This window comes from Amphiura filiformis, chromosome 3, assembly GCF_039555335.1.
Source record: "Amphiura filiformis chromosome 3, Afil_fr2py, whole genome shotgun sequence".
NCBI classification, from domain to species: Eukaryota; Metazoa; Echinodermata; class Ophiuroidea; order Amphilepidida; family Amphiuridae; genus Amphiura; species Amphiura filiformis.
This window is the reverse complement of record NC_092630.1, coordinates 611,568-634,856: the sequence shown is the minus strand read 5'-3', so window position 1 is coordinate 634,856 and position 23,289 is coordinate 611,568. Positions and strand designations below refer to the sequence as shown.

At 37.5% G+C, this 23,289-nt stretch overlaps 1 protein-coding gene across 3 annotated transcripts in view; it reads left to right on the top strand.

Moving 5' to 3' along the window:
• The first annotated feature begins 9,331 nt into the window (after positions 1–9,331).
• The window catches only part of LOC140147818 (protein SSUH2 homolog), a 58,308-nt gene continuing 44,350 nt past the window's right edge, over positions 9,332–23,289 (top strand). Inside the window, exons 1-3 of one of the 3 annotated variants that reach the window (XM_072169567.1) lie at positions 9,332–9,465; positions 18,504–18,951; positions 21,339–21,490. In XM_072169567.1, the coding sequence (XP_072025668.1) occupies positions 18,514–18,951; positions 21,339–21,490 (590 nt within the window). In that variant the 5' untranslated portion in view covers positions 9,332–9,465; positions 18,504–18,513. Of the gene's footprint in view, positions 9,466–9,495; positions 9,752–15,615; positions 15,785–18,503; positions 18,952–21,338; positions 21,491–23,289 lie in introns of those variants that run through there. The other 2 variants (XM_072169566.1, XM_072169568.1) reach the window with 2 other exon arrangements.

Sequence of the window (23,289 nt, the reverse complement as noted above, 5' to 3'; positions counted from 1 at the left end):
AAATGAGGATAGGCCTACATTCTCATGATAGGCAGGCGGCGAATGCCATGATGTTCTTAGAGAGCCGGCAAAACCGCTCGGCCGTATGGCATTTTCCAATTTCCATATAGGCCTACTCGGTTAGTTTTTAGTCAGGGAGTGAAAGCAGTTTAGGTAGAATTAATTCCTCAATCGACGATTTTTGTACCAGCGGGTGTAGAATATATTGTAGTATTGTATAACAAAAATCGACTAAAATCTACTTTGGGCAAAAAAAATTTCAAGCCTTAGAAAATTGCACTTATTCTAACTTTGAGCAAGTTTAATTCCGAAGAGGTAAATAGAAAATACTTTTGCGTAGCGTGGTCGCATCGGCTATCGCGACGGCATTACGCGCTGATACATGAGCGTCAAATTGCGTATATTACGCATACACCGTGTTCCGCGCTAACTCACATTTTATTATAATTATCCTTCCGCACACACGGTTCGCATCATTGATTGCATATTTTGCCATTCATTGACGGCGGACTGTTCATGTCTGTTTGCCAATGAAATGCGGATTATTAATTGGGATCTTCAGCATATAAACTGCTTTCAAGATACTTCGAAGGTGTCGTATTTAGTACATTTGTGTTTTGTATAAGTCGAAATATTATATTATGCACCTACGCTGCCTGCTACAATAGCCCGCCCACTAGGTCTAGGCCTATTATTTAAAAAAAAAATCCCAAAAACATGTCTCTCGTTCTCGGCTCTATAGTCCGGGTTTTTAAAAACAAAAAAGAGGAAGAGTTGCTTTTTATCTCTTATGAATGATCGCAAAATCCGTGCAAATACAAATAAACTTAGGGCTGTTTTAGCGTAGGCCTATATGTGATGCGATCTTGAAAGCAAACTCAGTCGGAACTCGGAAATATTAAATTTTCAGTTTCTTATAGGATAGTAAATAGCATTTGCAAAGCTGCATTTTGCAGAAAACTCCACTGAAATTGAACAACCAGTTCCAAAGATATGAGCAATTGAAGACTTTCCAAAACAAGAGGAAACAAAAGGAAATATTGCCTTTGTTTGGCTATATCTCAAAATCAATATTTCCGAGTTCCGACTGATTTTGCTTGATCGCATCACATATAATAATCTATAGGCCTAATGTCTGGGAAAAAAAGACAAGGGCTTAGTTATTTTTGTTGTTCTGAGAGGTAGGCCCCGGGAGTAGGGCCCCTTTAAGTTAGGCTAGGCCTATGTGATCACAAAACCTTCCATGATGTTTGGTTCTTTTAAGTGGATCGTAGGCCCCCGGGCGTAGGCCTATACCTATATCCTACATAGGCCTACGTGGTCCAGGGTAGCGTGTAGTACGGTGTGTCCCGATTGACCACATTTTCTCTTGTGAAGCATGAAGTGCCAAGATGGTGAAAGTCTAGGAGAAGTAGAGTAGAAAATGGATTTGTCAATCATACGTTTTTTACTTCAACCTTGTAGAAAAAAATCTATTTAAGTTATATAGCCTAGCAGTAGAAGTCACAAGATCAAACCTTGTCAGCCATGAAAGATCATTTCTACCATCTAGGCTACAGCCCAATTATGGAATTCTCTACCTGCCCAAATTCCAGCCATTAGATCGAGGGCCAGCTTTAGCAGGGAGCTTAATCGCTTTCTAGGTGCATCTTCGTCAGCAGCTTCTAAATGATTTATTTGTCTCTGCTGTTAATGCCCAGTTATGGCATGTCGTAAAAAAACAAACAAAAACAAAAACAAACCTAAGTTCCGTTAACTTTCGCTTAGAAATAAAATAATGTTTGAGCAAGGTTGTTTTAATGATAATCGGCCATCGATTGTCAGTGACTCGATTTCATGGAGCGATAACATTTCAATCAAATCTATATAAATAGGGCCTAATAGGCTCCCGCGATATCACATGTGTAAAAGCGTGTGCCAGCAGGCAGGTATGCAATGACGTAGGCCTAAGGCTAGCTTCAGACTCCGTATTGTACGTACAATATTGTATGTACAATAATTTTCGTGACGTCAAAAAGTATTACACGTGCAATAAATATACGTGCCACGACGAGTTAAATCAGATTAAATAACGCGCTATAACCCTGACGGTTCATTGTTTGCTAAATCCAAGCGAGGTCACCAGAAAATCTATGCAAGAGAAATTTCTACTGCTGCTGATGAAAAATCCTAGAGTGCGTTTGGAGGTTCTTTCTGCACTTTACCAGTAGCCTAATAAATTCATAAAACAATAAAAATCAAATAAAGATTTAGGGCAAATGTTTTTACTCACTGCTCATCTGATCCACTTTCCCAGGAAACTAAATACCGATACTCCTTAGTTTTTCCCTGACTTTCCAGACATAATTATGACTAAACATCAAATTTAATGTTTACAAAACAATCAAATATATATACATTCTTTTGCATTTTGTACATAAATATTGATATCAATAATGTAGGCCTACAAACATTAAAAAAGGGGGCCTAAGAGTATGTCTATTTTTAATCATATACTAATTCCGCCATGCCCAAACATATCTTATTATGAAATCGTGTAATGGAAGTGGAACCCAAATTCCAATCAAAAATAAAAACAAATTTGTTATCAAATACACTAGGCCTATACATTGTATTATAGGAATTTAATAGATGGTTCATTTTAATAAATAAATAGATTAACACGGGTAATGGACAAGAAATATTTGGCAATACCGGATTTACCAGAGAGCCAGTGGATAAAGAAATTAATTAAAATTAAAACAAATTAAATGAGAAAATGAAAGCAAGGACATTATTGTTTTAGAATTCGAAGGAGTCCTAAATGTTATCCCGGCCCCAGGACACTGATTAATGTAAATTCGACCCATAGTTATTTTATCTACTTTTGCCAGCATTCAACCTGTTCAATGTGATTTATGCCTATTTTTAATAAAATTCCGAAATCTGACGTATCAACGTTGTATCGTGCACAAATTATGATTCGAGACTATTTTATTTGACACGGTTGTATGGATTTCAGAAGATCGGTCCTATAATAGATATCGATTAGAGAATTACAGCAAGAGGCTTTGAGGATGCCGTAATCCTCTTGACCATCAACCAATCAGAGAGACATATTTCAGAATTATGTTCGTATATTTGAAACTCTTTCAACTCTGAAATATATATTTCAAGTAATCTCGTTTCACATTAACACGTTTATGGATGTATTGGGATGATCATAAGTAGGTCTATAACATACACCATCATAACATGCCTCAACGATATCAACATGTAAAAAGCTGTTGCAAATTCATAACACAACGTGTTATAATGTATAATGTTATATGCCAAAACTTTAAAAAACAATGAAAATATCAGTATCAATCAAATCAAAACCAGAATAAATACATAGGCCTACAAATAATACTTAAGAAACTGACTAAATCAATATATGACTAAATGTCAGTATAAATGAATCGCTAAATCAATTAATCAATCAGTAATCAATCAATCAATCAATCAATCAATCAATCAATCAATCAATCAATCAATCAATAAATAAACAAATAAATAAATAAACAAATAAACAACTTAGGCCTAAATAAATAAATCTATAAATAAATAAATAAATAAGAACTGAATGTGCCATTTATATTATTATTATTACAATTTTAATATTATTAATATCGTTAGTATTAATAGGCCTTTTAATATTAAGTACAGTTGAATACAAAAGACATGAAAAGATGTTCATCATTCCGTGCACGAACACTCACTAAATTTACCACTCTTAGAAATTTGGCAACTACGTATCAATTAAGCAACCAATGATTGTAGCACAATATATATTTTCCCGGTACATACTATTTATTGCACGTGTAATACTTTTTGACGTCACGAAAAGTATTGTACATACAATATTGTACGTACAATATGGAGTCTGAAGCGCGCTTTATACTGTCAGTTACATTATACATTAGGAAAATAAAAACACGATAAATCTATACTGCATTAGCAAAATAATTGCATAATAGGCTTTTATACCAACCAGTTATAACTCATTTAATTAGTAGGCCTATACCAATCTGTTAGCAGACTAAATCATCGGACCAAATGGTTTGTAGACAGTGGCGGTGTGCCCCCCTTCCCCCGTTCGTCATGGCCGTCGGTTCATGATGTATAGGCCGTCGGTAGACGGAAGGCGTTGGTGAAAAAACTGGGTTAACAATAGATTATTTTTTACCCAGAGTGACAAAAAAGGGGAGAATACCGCCTATTATCCATTTTATTATCCTTTTATTTATTTATTTTTTTTGCTCTTCACTTTTTCAAACCATGCAAAAAATTTTGGGTCAACAAATAACAACTTCCGTCGGTAAAAATATTTCCGTCGGTAGGCCTACATTTACAAGTTGTGCCCCCCCCCCCGTTTCCAAACTCCTGGCTACGCCACTGTTTGTAGACCAAATGGTTTGTAGACCAAATGGGTTATGGGTTATTAGACCAATTGAATGAGCCCCCCCCCCGGGTGGTAAAATTTCAAACGGCCGCCAAAAATCACTTACTCTCCCCCCCTCGGCCTGTCAAAAATCGTTTGCCTCCCCTCTCGGCCCGCAAAAACCTTTGCCCCCGGCCCTTTGCACATGCCAAGTTTTTGGGATCCCAATTTGCAAACCTTATATGATCTTGCCCCCCCCCCCCCAATTTCACCCTCCTCCAGGGCTCATAACCGGGGCTCATAATTATTGTACAGGTCTAGATAACTATTAATTTCCGCAGGCTTCTTGCAATGTCTGATATAGTCTGGCCTATATATATATATACCAATTAGGCCTAGGTTTAATGACTATAATTAATTGGTGAACGACATCAATGTATTTTATACATCAAATGTATTACTTAGGGCCTAAATATTTATTCTTTCATATCTATTCAACAAATGAGGACATCTTAATTCATGTATGACGAACAGGTAAAAGTTGCAAGAACTTCAAACGCGATTAGGGCCTATCTCAAAATGGCCATTTTGTGATACGCCACTATTTCATCCGAGCGACAAATTATTGCACAAGGTGGCGATCAATTAGACACCGACTTCGTGTGATGTGTATGTGACGCTCTGGTTTACGCAGTATGCAAGCCAACACGCTCACTTGTTGCGCGAACGCAATTACAAAACCGTAAGCGTAGACGCGTTACATGATGCACTTATGGTCCATGGCAAGTCCGATTCGACCTTTGTGGCATTAAACCCAGTTAACAGGAAATTAATCCAGTAAATCGATTCAATAAAGCAAATAAGCTCATGCATTCGATCACTATCGGCAACCAGCTTCGGTCGATTACCCCAGCTGCAGCGTGTGTAAACTCTAATTTGCATAGAGGCTGTACGTGAAATTATTGATTGGCTCCAAACAAAGGATTTGAACCGGTGCACGTAATCATGGCGCAGTGCAGTCCATTCCAAAGAGCTTTTAAATAGAAATAGAGTCGCAATAGATTATATAATCTTTTGTTCGTTTGATGCCGATTAGAAGTTGCGACAGGCTATTCATAAAAGTGGTACCATTGTTTCGAATAAAGGGGCTCCGCCATTAAATTGGTCACTGATCCGGCATCATATTAACGCTCTACACAACAGGCGAGTATCAATAAGTGACCACACTACAGTCATGTGTAAGGGCAGTCATGTGTAAAGTGGTACCATTGTACTCAATGTATCCCAAATGTGTGCTTGTGTGGGTCTGAAGACTATAAGGAGGCTTTAGCTGTCGATGCAATCATCTTTACCACCCACCTGACGATAGGTGTTTCATTTAAATAAATTGAATGCTCTTGGTGATCGATTACACATTAGAATGTATGAAGGCTGCCATTTCCAGTCCATATATCTATATTACACTATAATGGTAATCGCTATACGTATACATGTAAGTATAAGTATAGGCCTATAAAGGTTGTTTTTAAGAAATTTCCATTTAATGTTATTTTAAGAAGGAGATTGGTATAGAAATAGTGGCGTACCCAAAGAGGGGAGGGATTGGGGAGGGACAGATTCACCTCTGTGAGAAGTCTTGGGAGGGGGGGAGAGGGGAGGAGGGGATATGGAGAATGAGAGAGGGCTGGGGGAAGGGATAATAAAGGCAAGTAGATAAATAGAAATATAAGGAAAATGATGGGAATGAGAGAGGGAGGGTGAGAGGGACAATGAGAGCGAGGGAGTGATAAAATGTAGGCCTAGGAAAAAATAAGTACAGAGAAGGGAAAAGAAGTTAAAGGAATGATGAATACATTTAATTATTAGGCCTATATAATAACTAAACACATAACAGCACTGGGCAGCCATTCGACGATGTCAATGCCTTTATTCGTTACGTAATTAAAACGCCCAGTCAGATGTATTTCACACCTACCAAACACAACTCACCCAATTTCGCAAACTGGACGTTGAATGTACACTCTCATGAATATTGATTGGCAACATTTTCCAATATGTCAGCGCTCTAATCGGAAACAATAGAACAATAGACCCTGCAGAGCGTTGGTCCATTCAATCAAATGTTGTCATCAACCTATTTGATCGCAGTGCATTGTTATGTGTGTGAGACGAACTGTCGCGGTTGATTGCAATCAAACAAACGATGTCTTATGTATTACTTTGTTCCGTGATGAAAATCGTGATGTTTTATTTAATCACTCTCGAAAAATGTATTTCTTTTGTAGGCCTATTACTTTGTTTTATGATGAAAATCGTGATGTTTTATTTCATCACGCTTTAAAACAAACGATTTCTTATGTATTACTTTGTTTCGTGATAAAAACCGTGATGTTTTATTTCATCATCACGCTCTAAAACAAACGATTTCTTGTGCATTATATTTGTTTTGTGATGAAAATCGTGATGTTTTATTTCATCACGCTCTAAACAATAATTATAGTTACATGCATTTCAAGAAAAAAATCTTATTAAAACGGTAGGCCCTATGTTGTTTAGAAAAAATGTAGAAATTGATGATGATGATGATGTCGATGATGATGATGATGATGATGATGATGATGATGATGATGATGATGATGATGTCTCCAAAAGTGTCCCGGGTTTTTTTTGCCCTAAATCGTGCGTATCTATTAATAAGGCACTTCAATAATCAATAATCAGTCCCGTGACGGCCTCCACTAACTAGCTACTAACTTGGGTTATGGGCCCTGATTTTCATGTTCACTGTCACTTACTCATCAGCGAAGTACGACCCTTTGTCAATTACCTACAGTACCAAATTTCGGCATACTATTTAAAAACTCATCATGATGATCGAACAGAGAGTACTTTAAATGTAGCTTGTACCGTTTTCGTGTGGCATTCTTCAGAAGTGAGCGGTCCGTTTACCAACATTTTCGGTCAAATCTCCATTCAATTAACACGGGATTTGGCTAGCTATGCCTTGCCCTCACTCACTGTTTTACCAAAGTACGAATATTTCTGAACATCTAACCTAGCTGTAATTTTAGGTCATGTTAGAGAAATATATTTGCTAGAAGTTTTTGAGAGTACTTTTAATATTGGCCGGTTATTTTTCACACATTGACGTTAACTAGGCAAATGCCTATCCTTTTAACGTGGCACGATTTGTAGAGGTCACAGCTCAATGGTGAGAGCACTGTGTATTGTGTATAGGAAAACGGACAGTAACTGCAGTATGAACCATGTTTGCGTAAATGCGGCTCAAAAGTCGGAAACGTTCGTGATTTGTATATTAATTGCTGTAAAATAGTGATTTTCAAATGCCTGTAGATTTTTTTGCCCAGGGTGGATTTTGGTCGATTTTGGATATGTGATAGAATAATTGCAGCCACGTCTACCAGTACAAAAATTGTCGATTGAGGAATTAATTCCAGCAGACAGCCTTCCCAGAGCTCTCTCTCCCTCACTATTTGTCTAGTTCATTATCGAACCCCAACGGTTTTAGCTTAATGTATGCCTATTTATATTATTTATTAACATAAGCCTATTTGTTTGTGATATTTCAAGTGTTTTAAAATATCAAAATAATCCCCATTCAATTACACGTTTAACGATGGCAATTTACAAAAAAAAAAGCCTGAAATGAGATCAACATTCGTATTCCTCGGTTCACCATAAGTCCCCAAGTTACCAAAGTACCAATTAACTTTCATAAGTTTGCAGGCCCGTGTCCGGGGTGGAGGTGGCCATGGGGGCGGGGTCCGAGGCGTGGCGAAGAGATTACATTGCAATTCTTGAAGTCTCACTTAAAGTTATAGTGAATGCAGCATCTTTTGGCAACAGAATGAGTTTATCTACCACCACTAAATGCGATCAGAAGCGTGCAAAATGCGTGTGAGACACGCAAAAATCGGCACTTTTTAGGCTAAAATGACCAAATATGAGGTTAATTCCGGGGTTAATACACGTTGGTCAGTGGGCAAAACTTAGATGTCCCAGAAAGCTTGGAAAGATGCAATGATAAAGTAAGTGAGATAACAAAATATAGGGAAATAAGATTATTTGCGATCGATGACTCCCGCTATGCAAACTTAGATGAATATGTGGGGGGGGGGGGGCAGTTCAATATGAAATGGAGGGGCAATGGCGATTCGGTGAGAGCAATAAGGCTGCGGACCGTCAGTGGACCTACATGACCTAAGGGAGAATTGGGTGACAACATGACATTTTTTTAATATGGGGCCTTTGGGTGATAGCCAAAAGAAGCCCCGAACCCGCCCTCGAATCCGGGCCTCGAACATTGAACTTCTACTGAATTATTTGTTATTTCAAGTAACAAAATCAGGGATAAATAAAATTTACATTCAAATTGAAAACCGGTAAGGGCCTTTGGGTGGTAGATCGAAATCGAATGGAAAACTAAGGGTTTTTTGGGTGACAGAGCATGTCATGTGTTTGTAAATAAATATGGGGTCTTTTAGTAATGTCCTTATTGTCCTATACATACGAGTCAGTCGTGCACCTCAGAGTGTCCCCCAGGGGTCTGTCCCCCATGAATGCCATGATGAATTCCCATGGAACGCTTTATTGGTGGTATGCGCCCTTAATATCTGCGCGACTCTCTGGAAGTTAGGGGATGCACGGTACCTCGTCAGCAGGGCGCTAGTAACAGCAGGATAATAATGTCTCTGGGATGATTCTACATAATTCTTAAGAAGATTTATTTTTAGTAGCCATTTCAGCATAATTTTGATATCATAAAAGTTTTCATAATACATTTATAATAGTTACAGAACATATCACCATGCATTAAAAAAAAGAAAAAAGAATGCCCGTTAGAGTATTATGTGTGGTCCCCCGAAAGGTCGAAGGTCAACTTCGGGATTTCCCAATTGCACAATGTAAATAACGAAAAGGTTTAGCAAATCATATGACGATTCCATCATCTTTGCACCGTATTTTGAAATAGTTGGTGTGCATGTACGTGTGTCGGGTCACTTGTGATTGCAGTTTGATGACCTTGCTTGTCTACTGATAGTGTAAGTGATAATAAAGCTCGATCTATTGGTCATAATGTGTTGCATGTTGATGTTAGTGATCAGAATTCGGATTCAATCTGTGATTGGTAATAATTTGCAGTAAAGCTTATAATAATTCGATTATTAGTTTACTTGAACTTTGTGAATTGCGGAAGTCGGAAGTGGACTTTCGAACACACACCTCTCGCTCAGTAAAGAGTTCCGGATATCGAAGTTCCCAGTTCCCAGTTCATGAGTTGCCAGTGCACTGAAAAGTTGGAATGTCTGAGAATAAACCACTGTTGAGGTAAGACAACATATTGATATTGATCATTGCACTTGAGGAAACACCTAGACGCTAGTCCGAATTATCAGTCCCAGAACAAAATATTAATTTACTGACATGATCATCATGTTCTGCCAGCTATAGAGCTCTATAGCACTCAGGCGCACGCAGGCCTGATTTGTACATGTATTTATAGGCTAGCCATTTGTTGGGTGTCCTATTATCCTGCAAGCATTTACCCAATTCTAAATGAACCATTAATCTACAGAAGTTGCCAATTAATTTCAGACTTTTTTCCCCAGCTAATTGCCACCGCCGGGAATTGAACCCGGGACTTCACGCACTAAAGGCAAGTACCCTAGGGCCAAAAATCCTATAATAAACCTATCCTGTCACAAACTTGTTAATATACTGATCATCACCACTATTTGATTAATAAATCAATAACTACTTGCTTTGAGTTGCTGAATTTTCAGTACAGTAGTTGTAGTCCTTGCCCATATAATATACATATCTTACTTGTCACCAATGTGCTATAATTTTTGAGAAAAATGCAAAAATAGGCACAAAATTGGGCAGGGGTGTAGTACCCCCTTAAGCATTTTGGCACTGTTTTCCTAAGCCTTTTTAGAGCATATTATTCAAAAGGCACCCCATGAATGTGTGCATGAAATTGTTTTTCCACCCTTTCGGGCTTGACAAAATTGCTGCCTCTCCCCACCCCCCTTGGCTGACCAAAAAATTCTTGCCCCCACCAGGGTTCGATTTGTGTCGCGGAGCAAAATGCTCCCCATTTTGGACAACCTGCTACACAAATTTCAGCTTGTATAGCAATTTTTTACAATGTAACATACGCTAATATTATTTGAACATCACCTAAATAATGTTTTCGCTAAAAATTGCTATTAAAGTAAATCGAACCCTGGCCCCCACCTCCAATTTTACCCTCCCCCATGGCTCATAATTATTGCACAGCCCAAACAAGTGCATAGATGGAACCAACGCTCTGCAGGGTCTATTGTTCTATTGTTTCCTATTAGAACGCTGACATATTGGAAAATGTTGCCAATCAATATTCATGAGAGTGTACATTCGACGTCCAGTTTGCGAAATTGGGTGAGTTGTGTTTGGTAGGTGTGAAATACAGCTGACTGGGCGTTTTAATTACGTAACGAATAAAGGCATTGACATCGTCGAATGGCTGCCCAGTGCTGTTATGCGTTTAGTTATTACATAGGCCTAATAATTATTATTAAATGTATTCATCATTCCTTTCTTTTTCCTTCTCTGTACTTATTCTTTCCTAGACCTACACTGTCTTTATCACTCCCTCGCTCTCATTGTCCCCTCTCATCCTCCCTCTCTCATTCCCATCATTTTTCTTATATTTCTATTTATCTACTTGTCTTTATTATATCTTTTTATTTCTGCCTTCCTCCAGCCCTCTCCCATTCTCCATATCCCTCCTCTCTCTCTTCCTCCTCCTCCCCCCAAGACTTCTTACAGAGGTGAATCTGCCCCTCCCAACCCCTCCCCTCTTTGGGCACGCCACTATACCAATCTCCTTCTTAAAATAAAATAAAATTACATTACATTAAATTAAAATGGAAATTTCTTAAAAACAACCTTTATAGGCCTATACTTATATTTACATGTATACGTATAGCGATTACCATTATAGTGTAATATAGATATATGGACTGGACATGGCAGCCGTCATACATTCTAATGTGTAATCGATCACCAAGAGCATTCAATTTATTTAAATGAAACGCCTATCGTCAGGTGGGTGGTAAAGATGATTGCATCGACAGCTAAAGCCTCCTTATAGTCTTCAGACCCACACAAGCACACATTTGTGATACATGAGTACAATGGTACCACTTTACACATGACTGCCCTTACACATGACTGTAGTGTGGTCACTTATTGATACCCGCCTGTTGTGTAGAGCGTTAATATGATGCCGGATCAGTGACCAATTTAATGGCGGAACCCCTTTCTTGAAACAATGGTACCACTTTTATGAATAGCCTGTCGCAACTTCTAATCGGCATCAAAAGAACAAAAGATTATATAATCTATTGCGACTCTATTTCTATTAAAAGCTCTTTGGATGGAACAACCCCAACCAAGAGAATGTAATGTGCTATTATACAAATATTGACCGCTATGAGGGGCATGGTTAATATTATAGGCCCAAGGTGATCTCAAAACCATGCTATGACCCAGAGGAGGCTTAAAGGCATTCCTACAATGCACTATGATTGGGAAATTTGATCAATATAACCTAATTTTAAAGGCAAAGTCCCCATTGCCACACACACAAAAGGGTAATTTTAAAACTGCAGCCAACGAGCTAATAGTTGAGACTTAGGACTGATATTTGATTTTCTTACAGGAAACATTCATATTGTCCCACTGCATTAATTTTATTCCTAAGTCTGGTTATTCCTTCATGTAATTTTACACGAAATTAGGGTTAGGGTTAGGGTTAAGGTTAGGGTTAGTTTAGGGTTAGGATTAGGGTTAGGATTAGGGTTAGGGTTAGGATTAGGGTTATGATTAGGATTAGGCTTAGGGTTAGGGTTAGGGTTAGGATTAGGGTTAGGGTTAGGATTAGCTTACACGAAATAATTACATGAAGGATCGACTTTAAGTCTCGATGTTTTGAATGTTAAATAATAGGATGAAAACACCAGATATTTGCACACAATCCCAATGCAAGGCATGGTCAACTATACTACATGTGTACAAAAGCCAGACATACAAGGTCAGAAACCCCATTGGGTTGTGGGAATGTATTTAAACATCCTCTGGCTATGACCCGAGGCGCAGCCGAGGGTCATAGCATGGTTTTGAGATCACCGCGGGCCTATAATCTTAACCATGTCCCGAATAAAGCAGTCAATATTTGTTTTATATACCGAATTAATATAGATTTTTGTCATCTGATTGGTTAAAAGGCCTATTTTATTGTTCATAGGCCATGGTAAAATTTACAAAGCAAGTATTTCGTTATGAACCGATCGCGTCACCGCAACTGGCAGGCATCGCGTTGGCACCGCGTGCGTAATGCGAACACGCCATCGCGCTCGTAATGCGAACACGCCATCGCTGCCGATGATGTGAAAATGACTATTCCCGTGGAATAGTCTTTTTAAAGACTATTGCCGGGAATAGTTCAGTTTTTACGTAATTCTTAAAAAGGAGGACATAGCTAATTCAATGACTGCACTTTTAACCAATCAGATGACAGGAATCTATATAATGAGGTATATAATATTTATTATATACCTCATCTAAAGATTCCCGCCATCTGATTGGTTAAAAGAGTGGGCATAGTTTTGACTATGGCCACAAAAGTAACTATTCCCCGGGCATATTTCTGCGTGTGCGTTGTTCCCAGCGTAAAATGATATTACGCACGCGTTAATATTTTCGCGCATTATAATTACGCGGAAATCGCATATTGTAATCTGTGTTGTTCGCATTGAAACTGTTAATTTCTCTTCCCAAAATCTATGCTTTTAAACCAACCAGCTGACAAGAATCTTAAGATTTGGTATATAAAACAAATATTGACTGCTTATTATTAGGGGCATGGTTAAAATTATAGGCCCGCGGTGATCTCAAAACCATGACTATGTCATGGTTTTGAGATCACCTTGGGCCTATAATTTTAACCATGCCCCTCATAGCAGTCAATATTTGTATACTATATCATGACAAGATTGAAGCATTGATTGGCCTTTAATACCACACTATATTGTATGATGATACACAATACTTATTGATGATGAAAAGTTTTGATATGTTGATAAATGAGAGATACTTCTGATTCCAGAAAAATACAGCACTAATTGTTTTTGGATTAAAAATATCCTGTTTTGTCAAATGAAATACGTCTGAATCCTTTAAATATCCTTTTACTAAATGGCAATAGTCAAATTTTGATATATTTGCCATTTAGGGGAAAATGGGCCAAAATCATGCAACTTTGGATATTGTTTTTTACAGCTGAGGTCATAAAATTTTTAAAAAGACTTGGAACAAGTCAAAGCATTTAAAATCTTGAATATTGTAAGGTAATATTTTGCTCATAATTCTAATATTTTATGTTAATTTAGATAATTGACTATAAAATAGATTTAAAAATGTGTTTCCCAAAAATTGGAATGCATAACCTGAAATTAAGTCTTGTACAAATCTTTTCGCTTGAATGTTACAGCATATGAAAAACATCCTAAAACGCTTGTTTTTTGGCCCTTATTTCCAAATATTAAAATTTGGTTTTCATTCCAGGAATTGGGTATTTTCATTTGTCAAATTTAGTGCTGTATTTTTGGAATCAGGAGTAGTTAGATCACCACCCAGATTGTTCACTATTTTCATACAATTTGCATTTTAAAATGGTGCTGGATATGAATAACTCATTATTATACTCTACTTTATTACTATTTCCTTCTTCCATGTGTTGATTAATTATGTATTGTGGACATATTATTTGTCTCAATTCCTAATCATTTGGTACATTGTGTAATTACAAGTAGAGATTAATTGCTATAATATGCTAGTTTCAATTTTGATGTAGTTTTTATTCCAAGCTGTTGAATTTGGTATTTAACTCTAGAATTACTGAGCCATATTTTGTAACATGGACTACAAAGGGGGGGGGGGGTGCAATCCCCCTAATTTCCAATAATAAATGTCATATACCGCGTATATACCGTTATATATGTAAGTGCACACATTTTTGTTGATTTGAAGCTTGAGAGTATACAATTGAAATACTTAAGGGGGTACTACACCCTTGCCCAAATTTGTGCCTATTTTTGCATTTTTCTTTAAACTTATAGAGCATTAGGGACAAGTAAGATATGTATATTATAGGAGCAAGGACTACAACTACTGCACTGTAAATTTTATTACAGCACAGACAACAGTTGTGGAGTTACAGTCAAAAATGAGGGAAAACCGATATTTGATCAATAAATCAATACCTACTTGCTTTGATTAGCTGAATTTTCAGTACAGTAGTTGTAGTCCTTGCCCCTATAATATACATATCTTACTACTTGTCACCAATGCGCTCTAATTTTTGAGAAAAATGCAATAATAGGCATAAAATTGGCCAGGGGGGTATTACCCCCTTAACATTTCAAAATTTCATGCCTTGTCGTACATATTACCCCGAACTTTTACCTTCAAATTTTTTTGATTCCCCCATTATTTTTTTGATCCCCCTATAAGGACTGAATTTTTTATGATCCCCTTTTTAGGGCCCAAAATTGTTTGATTCCCCCCATATTTTCTACCCCCACCAAAGTATTTATGAACACTCCCTAAAATTGACAGAAACCCTTCTGGCAATTATTACTATTACCGGTAATATTATTTCAGCATTTTGGGTAAAGAATAACAAAATTAAAATTGGACGGAAGTTGTACATTTTTGGACTTTGGTACTGCTGCTGTTTTGCTTTTGAAGCAATTAGGCTTAATATAAAAGAGAAATCAGAAATGTGAATAAGAAGTTATTTCAATAGAGATAAGAAATTGGTTACCATGGTTATGTTGCATGGATATTGCTTGTCAAAAACAAAATTTCATTTATAATATAAAAAAAATTGTCACATAAAGGAATTGTAGTAAATTAAATCACAGACTGTAGAGCTGTCTGCTGTAAATAATAATCAAAGAGTAATTATTGACCTTTGCCCTATCTTTGCTTGAACGCACAGAGTATAATGTATAAATAGTTGAAGTCATGTGATGTATATACGATAGGTCATGATCATATGGTATGGAGAACAATAAATATATTATGTGTATAGACACAGCCTGAATATATAGAAGGTGTGTAATATACCATCCATGGTGGTTTTCCTGCAGCCTTCTCCACTCTGTAACAATAGCCCCAATAACTGAGTTATCAGTCTGAGCAACCGCGGACTAGTAATCACAAATTCATATCTAATAATAATTGATGTGTTAGGCTACAAATGTCAAAGATTTGGATATAATAGTGATACACATAAGACTCTTTTCTGAGGTAAGATAAGCTTTTCTGGGGCTGGGTAAATTTGAAGCAGTGCATGGTAGCATCTTTCCTGAGTGGGCATATGTTACCCAGTTGGAGCAAGCAAATTAAGGGGCTGTGCAATAATTATGAGCCCTGGGGGTAGGGTAAAATTGGGAGGCGAGAAATTTTGGTGAGCCGAAAAGGGGGGGGGGCAAGCAATTTTGGCAAGCTGAGAGGGAGGGGGAAAGTGATTGTTAGCACATTCATGGGGTGCCTTTTAAAACACGCTAAAAAGGCTTAGGAAAACGGTATGGAAACGCTTAAATATGCAAATTTTCCTGCTCGCTGTGCTCGCAACATGTATCAAGACCATTTAAGGTTTTTGGGAATTTTTGGCAGGCCAAGGGGGGGGGGGAGGGGGCAAGCGATTTTTGGCAGGCCAAGAGGGGGGGGGATTTTTGGCAAGACGTTTGGAAATTCCCCCCTCCCGGCTCATAATTATTGAACAGCCCCTAATGAGGAAAGAAAGGTGGAAACAAATAATGTCTAGAAAAAAAGGGAAGAGGAGGTGGAAAAGAGGAGAGGAAAAACAATAATTTGAAAAGAGGACAAAAGAGAAGAGAACCAGGGAAAAATATGTTCTGGAAATTGGAGACATTTTCTAATTTTACGTGTAACTTGAACCTTATTTTTTTTTCTCTTTACATTAGGCCAAATAAAAAACAAAACATGTTTCACGTCCCCTCCCGCTTCCTTTTTTGAGGTTTCTTCAATTTTATTTTTATTTTTTGAAATTCAGTTATAACTTTTCAAAAAATATGTCTAGGAAGTAGAGATGCTTTCTATAGCCTTGCTAATTAATATACAAGAAACACTTTTATAAGGTTTTGTGATAGTTAGAGGGGGTCTATCTCTCAGAACAACAAATAAAAAGAGGCCTCCTCCTTTTTCCAGGCATTATTTTATACGCTAATACAGCTCCAATTATGGGTATTTACACTGTCCCCTCTTCCTCCTTTTTTTCAAAAACCCGGACGTGAAACATGTTTTTTATTTTGTTTTAACACATACTAGCCTATAAAGTCGAACTACAATGTAGTGTATGGTTTATGGCTGTACATTTATCCGGGGGGGGGGGTACTCAAGTTTGGTTTTGGTAGGGACGTGCCGCTGAGATTTTGGAAGTGGACCCATAAATATACCAATTTTTCAAGAAATTTGGACCCATTGATGTACCAAAAGTCAAATTTTCGGCCGAATTTAACCAAAATTGTCTTTTGGCCAAATTTTGGGAAAATTGTGAAAATTTTGGCTATATTAATGGAAAATTGGGCTGTTTTCCGAAAAAATTGAGAAAATTTTGAAAAATGGACCCATTCATATACCAAAATAGGCTTTGAAAAGGGTGTCATTGATATACCAGAAGGCTAAAAATGCTACCCATGTTTGCGGCACCTCCCCGTATGGTCATTTGTACTGGGTTCCCCGGATATTTATGCCCTATATATGGTCTTTTAACTTGGTAAATTGGTTAATTTTGTTTAAACCTGATTATTTTGGCATATTTGTAATGTTTACACATGTCCCAACTTACACCTTTATGGAACCAGCCAAAATCATTGTTTATCAGGTCAACAGAGCAATTTTGACACAATGTCATAGAACTCCATGTTAAACGGTCATAGCCAGAATTGCAAAACTGCTTTTTCTCACATTGAATTTTAACTGAAGTGATTCCTTGTTCAACCCAAAATATCAATCTTAGGCCTAAAAAACAGAAAGATTTATATTGCCATTTTTGACTGAACCTGAAATCTGAAAAATAGGGTAGCATTTTGTTGTTGTTGTTTTTCTCATATTTGATTTGAATTTTCATGTTTGGTATAAAATATGGTACACAAAAATGTTGTGAAAATGTTTTGCCTGTTTGTAATATGTACTGCACAACTCTGATATATTAAAAAAACAAGCCTAAGAAACCCTATAATTCATTGTAATGTTTACCATGGTATTTTGTGGTTAACTTGCATTTCTTGATATTGTATGTGGCAAAAAAAGTAAATCGACTGACTGACCCTGACTTTGGAGCTCTATAAAGGGCAATGCAATTTTTTTTAGGCCAGTTATGTCTTAAGGTTGGTCTGAACCCTGGAATTATGGAAACTTTTGGGCCTCATAACTTCTAAATTGTTGGTCTAAGGTATATAAAAGTATAGGCCTACATAATGGCAAAGACATGATAAGTTCATTTGTGAGGTCAAATTTGGGCCAAAATGCCATTTTTGGCCCAAAATCCCAAAAATAACATTTTTTTATTATTATTAATTTTTAAAAACTAGATCAAAATATCTAGGACCCATTTTTTCATTTTTTTTGGGATTTTGTGCCAAAAATGGCATTTTGGCCCAAATTTGACCTCACAGATGAACTTATCAAATTGTTGCCATTCTAAATATGTATACTTTTATATACTTTAGACCAACAATTTAGAAATTTTGACACAATATCATACGGTCATAACAAACTTCTTTTTCTCACACGGCCGTTCATGGCCGACCCCTTACCAGTTTGCAATGAAACTGGAAGTGGGTCAAAGTTTTTAAGGGCATAGGAGAAACATAACCAACATTTTTAACCCCCTCCCTCCTTATTGAAACAAGTTTAATTTATGTCATTGATCTGTGGTGTTGTTCCCTAATCAATACTGAATAAGCATTTATTATAACGTACTTTATTTTAAACATTTCAGTGACAACAAGATGCAGCAGCAACCCCCACCCCAGCAGCCAGGCTACCCTGGTCAATACCCAGGAGTACAGCCTGCCACCTACCCAGGGGGTCAACCAAGTGTCTACCCAGGATATCAAGCAACAGCCCCACCACCAGGAGCACCTCCGCCTGCCCAAGGATATGGTACACAGGGGTCAACATACCCACCCCAAGCAGGATACCCACCTCAAGCAGGTTACCCTCCAGCTGGAGGTGCCCCTGGGTATCCACCACCCCAAGGCACTGGGTACCCGCCACCCCAAGGTGCTGGGTATCCACCACCCCAAGGTGCTGGGTATCCACCACCCCAAGGTGCTGGTTACCCACCCCCAGCTCAAGGTGCCCCACAACAGGGTGGAGTTGAGGAGCCCACATATAAAGGGGATATACCAGATGAAGATGTGGAAGTAGATCCTAATACAGCACAGGTAAGTACTACCAATTCCAGAACCCTGTTGTGTAAAACACCATATATGTGATGCGATCAAGCAAAATCAGTCAGAACTTGGAAATATTAAATTTTCAGTTTCTTATAGGATAGTAAAAAGAATTTACAAAGCTGGATTTTGAAGAAAACCCCATTGAAATTGAACAACCAGTTCCAAAGATAACTAGTGGCAAATGGTGGTCATAGACCACAAACCTAGCTGGGGCATGTTGGTGTTGTTGAGGTATCTGATCCCTACAAAATGTTCCAAAAATGCTCCCCTGGTCATGGGGTTTGTTTTCACCGAGTTTAACGTCCCTGTACTCTAACAGAGGTCCAAAAATTCAATTCTAAGATTTGACCCCAGATGACCTTTGACCTGACCTATGCATGATGTTCCATAATGTTCCCCTGGTCTTGAGGTTTGTTGTCACCATGTTTGAGCCCGTACCTCTTACAGATATCCAGAAAATGAAATTCTCTGATTTGACCCCAGATGACCTTTGACATGACCCTTGCACAGTGTTCCAAAATGTTCCCCAGGTCAGTAAGTTTGTTGTTGTGGAGTTTGAGCCCATGTACCCCTAACAGATGTCCAGAAAATGCATTTAGAAAATTTGACCTCTACATGACCTTTGACCTGACCCCTGCAAAATGTTCCCCTGGTCATGAGATTTGTTGTCACTGAGTTTGAGCCCCATACCCCTTGCAGATATCCAGAAAATGAAGTTATAAAGATTTGACCCCAGATAACCTTTGACCTGACCCCTGCAAAGTGTTCCAACATGTTCCCCTGATCATTAAGTTTGTTGTCACCAAGTTTGAGCCCCTGCACTTTACAGATGTCCAGGAAATGCGTTTCTAAAATTTGACCTCTGCATGACCTTTGACCTGACCCCCGCAAAATGTTCCCCTGGTCATGAGATTTATTGTATCGAGTTTGAGCCCCATACTCCTTACAGATGTCCAGATAATGCAATTGTAAGATTTTACCCCTTAATGACCTTTGACCCCAATTCTGTGTGCAAGGTATGGGCACTGGGTAAAGCCGATGCACATGTGTAAGTGACGTCATTGTGCTATGTAATATGTGGCAGAAGAAGCATTTTGAAGATATTTGGTTATATACCTAAAAGGCCCCTTTAATGACCTTTGATCCCAATTCTGTTTGCACCATATGGGCACTGGATATAGGCGATACATATGTGCAAGTTACGTAATTGTAGGGTGTAACATGTAGGAGGAGAAGCATTTTGAAGTTTGTTGCCAGAAGAAGAAGAAGAAGAAGAAAGAAAGAAGAATCGGAGAGCATTACAGTACCTAGCTGGGGGGTGTAAACCCCCCAGCTAGGTAATGAGCAATTAACCCTAACAGTCATAGACACCACAAAATACCATGATGAAAACCACTGCGCATGCGTGAATCCCAGGGTCTGCGATGACGCAATCACCCTAAGTGTTTAAATGCTCAAGGAATCGCTGCTGGGCAGCATTACCCGTGTAGCTACCAGTCCGTGATTGTGTGCTTGGCATGCGGGGGTCTGAGTCCAGGGGGTGCCAAGTGACTTCTTTCTTCATCTTCTCTCCTTTTTTGTTTCTTCTTTAACTTCCGATAGCAAAAAGCAGGGTTGGGTGTTAGGGTTAAAGAGTTTCCAAAACAACAGAAAATAATTCCTTTGTTTGGCTATATCTCAAAATCAGTATTTCTGAGTTCTGACTGATTTTGCTTGATTGCAACACATGGCTCAATCTGAGTTTGTACAATGAAAATTAGCACCAGGTTAAATATTTTCTTAAATTTTTAATACAAGATTTTTCTTTGGTCTCAAATAAGTAAATTTCTTCAAATATATAATACAGGATTAGTGTGTACAGGATGAGGGTCCAACATGAAAGGCTTTGGAATTGAAGGCATGTTTGATAGCATCATGGTCATTATCTGAAACTTAAATGGGTATTTTCTTGTATAAAGAGGTCTCTAATGACAAAATTTAAACTTTGGAAGTCAAAAATCAAATATTTAAAGTTGGTAAACATCACTAGCAAACATTTCCGACATAGATACTGTATATCTGTGGTTTAAAAAGGGCACTTGAGCTGTTAATGAACTCGATGAATTACCCAACATAGGGGTGATATGGAAATGTTGTTTATGCTTTCAAAGAAAAAGAAAATTATGCCAAGTTTGGTAAAAGTGTATAAGTTTGCTCTTAAAAAATATGAAGTAGAATTTCCCTTATAGTAATACTGGTGAGAGATATGATGGTTTAAAATGGTTAAGAGACTTTTGGGACACCCTGTACATAGTTGGTTAGCAACTTTTAAAGTCAATTGAATGGTTCAACCTGCAGATTAATATTGTGTCCTTTTTTCATCAATATTACCGCAGGCGCAACCATCCTCAACCCCATCAGCACCTCCAGAGGAGAAAATGGATCATGTAGCTGGATACGATCACATGAATGCACCACTACCCCCTCCACCAAGCTATCAGCAGGCTATGGCTGATCAGCAACCACCCGAGAGGCAGGCCGTGTCGTCGTAAGTATCTTGCTATTTGTCCTTCCTGCTGTATAGTTCTCTACAAGATTACAACCATGAACAATTTTTATCTTTACCCAGAGCAGCGTACATAAACGTTGAAGAAAAACAAACAAACAAAAACATTGCATCTAGACGGATTCGAACCGGTGACTTTCATATTACTAGCTTGATGCTCTAGCCAATTGAGCCACAGAGGCACACTGGAGAAGAGCATGAAAATTTTAATCTAAATGTATTGGGCTCGAATGTTGTTCGTCGAATTCCTAGTAGAAGGCATCGTGCTATATGTTAGAGCATCGTGCTAGTAATAGGAAGTAATCCGGCCAGATGCACTGGGTTTTTTTTTCAACCTTTATGTGCGCTGGCTGCTCTGGGTAAAGATTAAAATTTGTTCATCCTATCAACCCAGAGAACTAAGTAAACACGTCACAAGAAATAAGTCCCCCGCTGAAAATTTTGTCATAACATCGTAAAGTAAAACTTTGTACCAATTAAACTTACTTAAAAATAATTATATGATTGTTTACTAAGTGTTGTGTGAAAATAAAAATGTCCATGACTTCATGGCTGAATGAACCCAAATTGAAGACAAAAACTGCCCTTTCCAAAAGTCACAAAGTAGGCCTATGCTTGTTAACTGCAACTAATTTGGTCAAGGGATGGAACTGGATGATCTTACAACTCACTGTGCTGAACTCTGCACCAAGGGGATTTGCATGGCTGAATGATCAAGAATCGATACACATTACAGTAAAGCGCGCTTCAGACTCCATATTGTACGTACAATATTGTATGTACAATACTTTTCGTGACGTCAAAAAGTATTACACGTGCAATAAATAGTATGTACCAGGAAAATATATATTGTGCTACAATCATTTGTTGCAATATACGTAGTTGCCAAATTTCTAAGAGTGGTAAATTTAGTGAGTGTTCGTGCACGGAATGATGAACATCTTTTCATGTCTTTTTGTATTCAACTGTACTTAATATTAAAAGGCCTATTAATACTAACGATATTAATAATATTAAAATTGTAATAATAATATAAATGGCACATTCAGTTCTTATTTATTTATTTATTTATAGATTTATTTATTTAGGCCTTTTTGTTTATTTATTTATTTGTTTATTTATTTATTTATTGATTGATTGATTGATTACTGATTGATTAATTGATTTAGCGATTCATTTATACTGACATTTAGTCATATATTGATTTAGTCAGTTTCTTAAGTATTATTTGTAGGCCTATATATTTATTCTGGTTTTGATCTGATTGATACTGATATTTTCATTGTTTTTTAAAGTTTTGGCATATAACATAATACATTATAACACGTTGTGTTATGAATTTGCAACAGCTTTTTACATGTTGATATCGTTGAGGCATGTTATGATGGTGTATGTTATAGACCTACTTATGATCATCCCAATACATCCATATTGTTAATGTGAAACGAGATTACTTGAAATATATATTTCAGAGTTGAAAGAGTTTCAAATATACGAACATAATTCTGAAATATGTCTCTCTGATTGGTTGATGGTCAAGAGGATTACGGCATCCTCAAAGCCTCTTGCTGTAATTCTCTAATCAATATCTATTATAGGACCGATCTTCTGAAATCCATACAACCGTGTCAAATGAAATAGTCTCTAATCATAATTCGTGCACAATACAACGATACGTCAGATTTCAGAAAAAAAAAAAAAATAGGCATAAATCACATTGAACAGGTTGAATGCTGGCAAAAGTAGATAAAATAACTATGGGTCGAATTTACATTAATCAG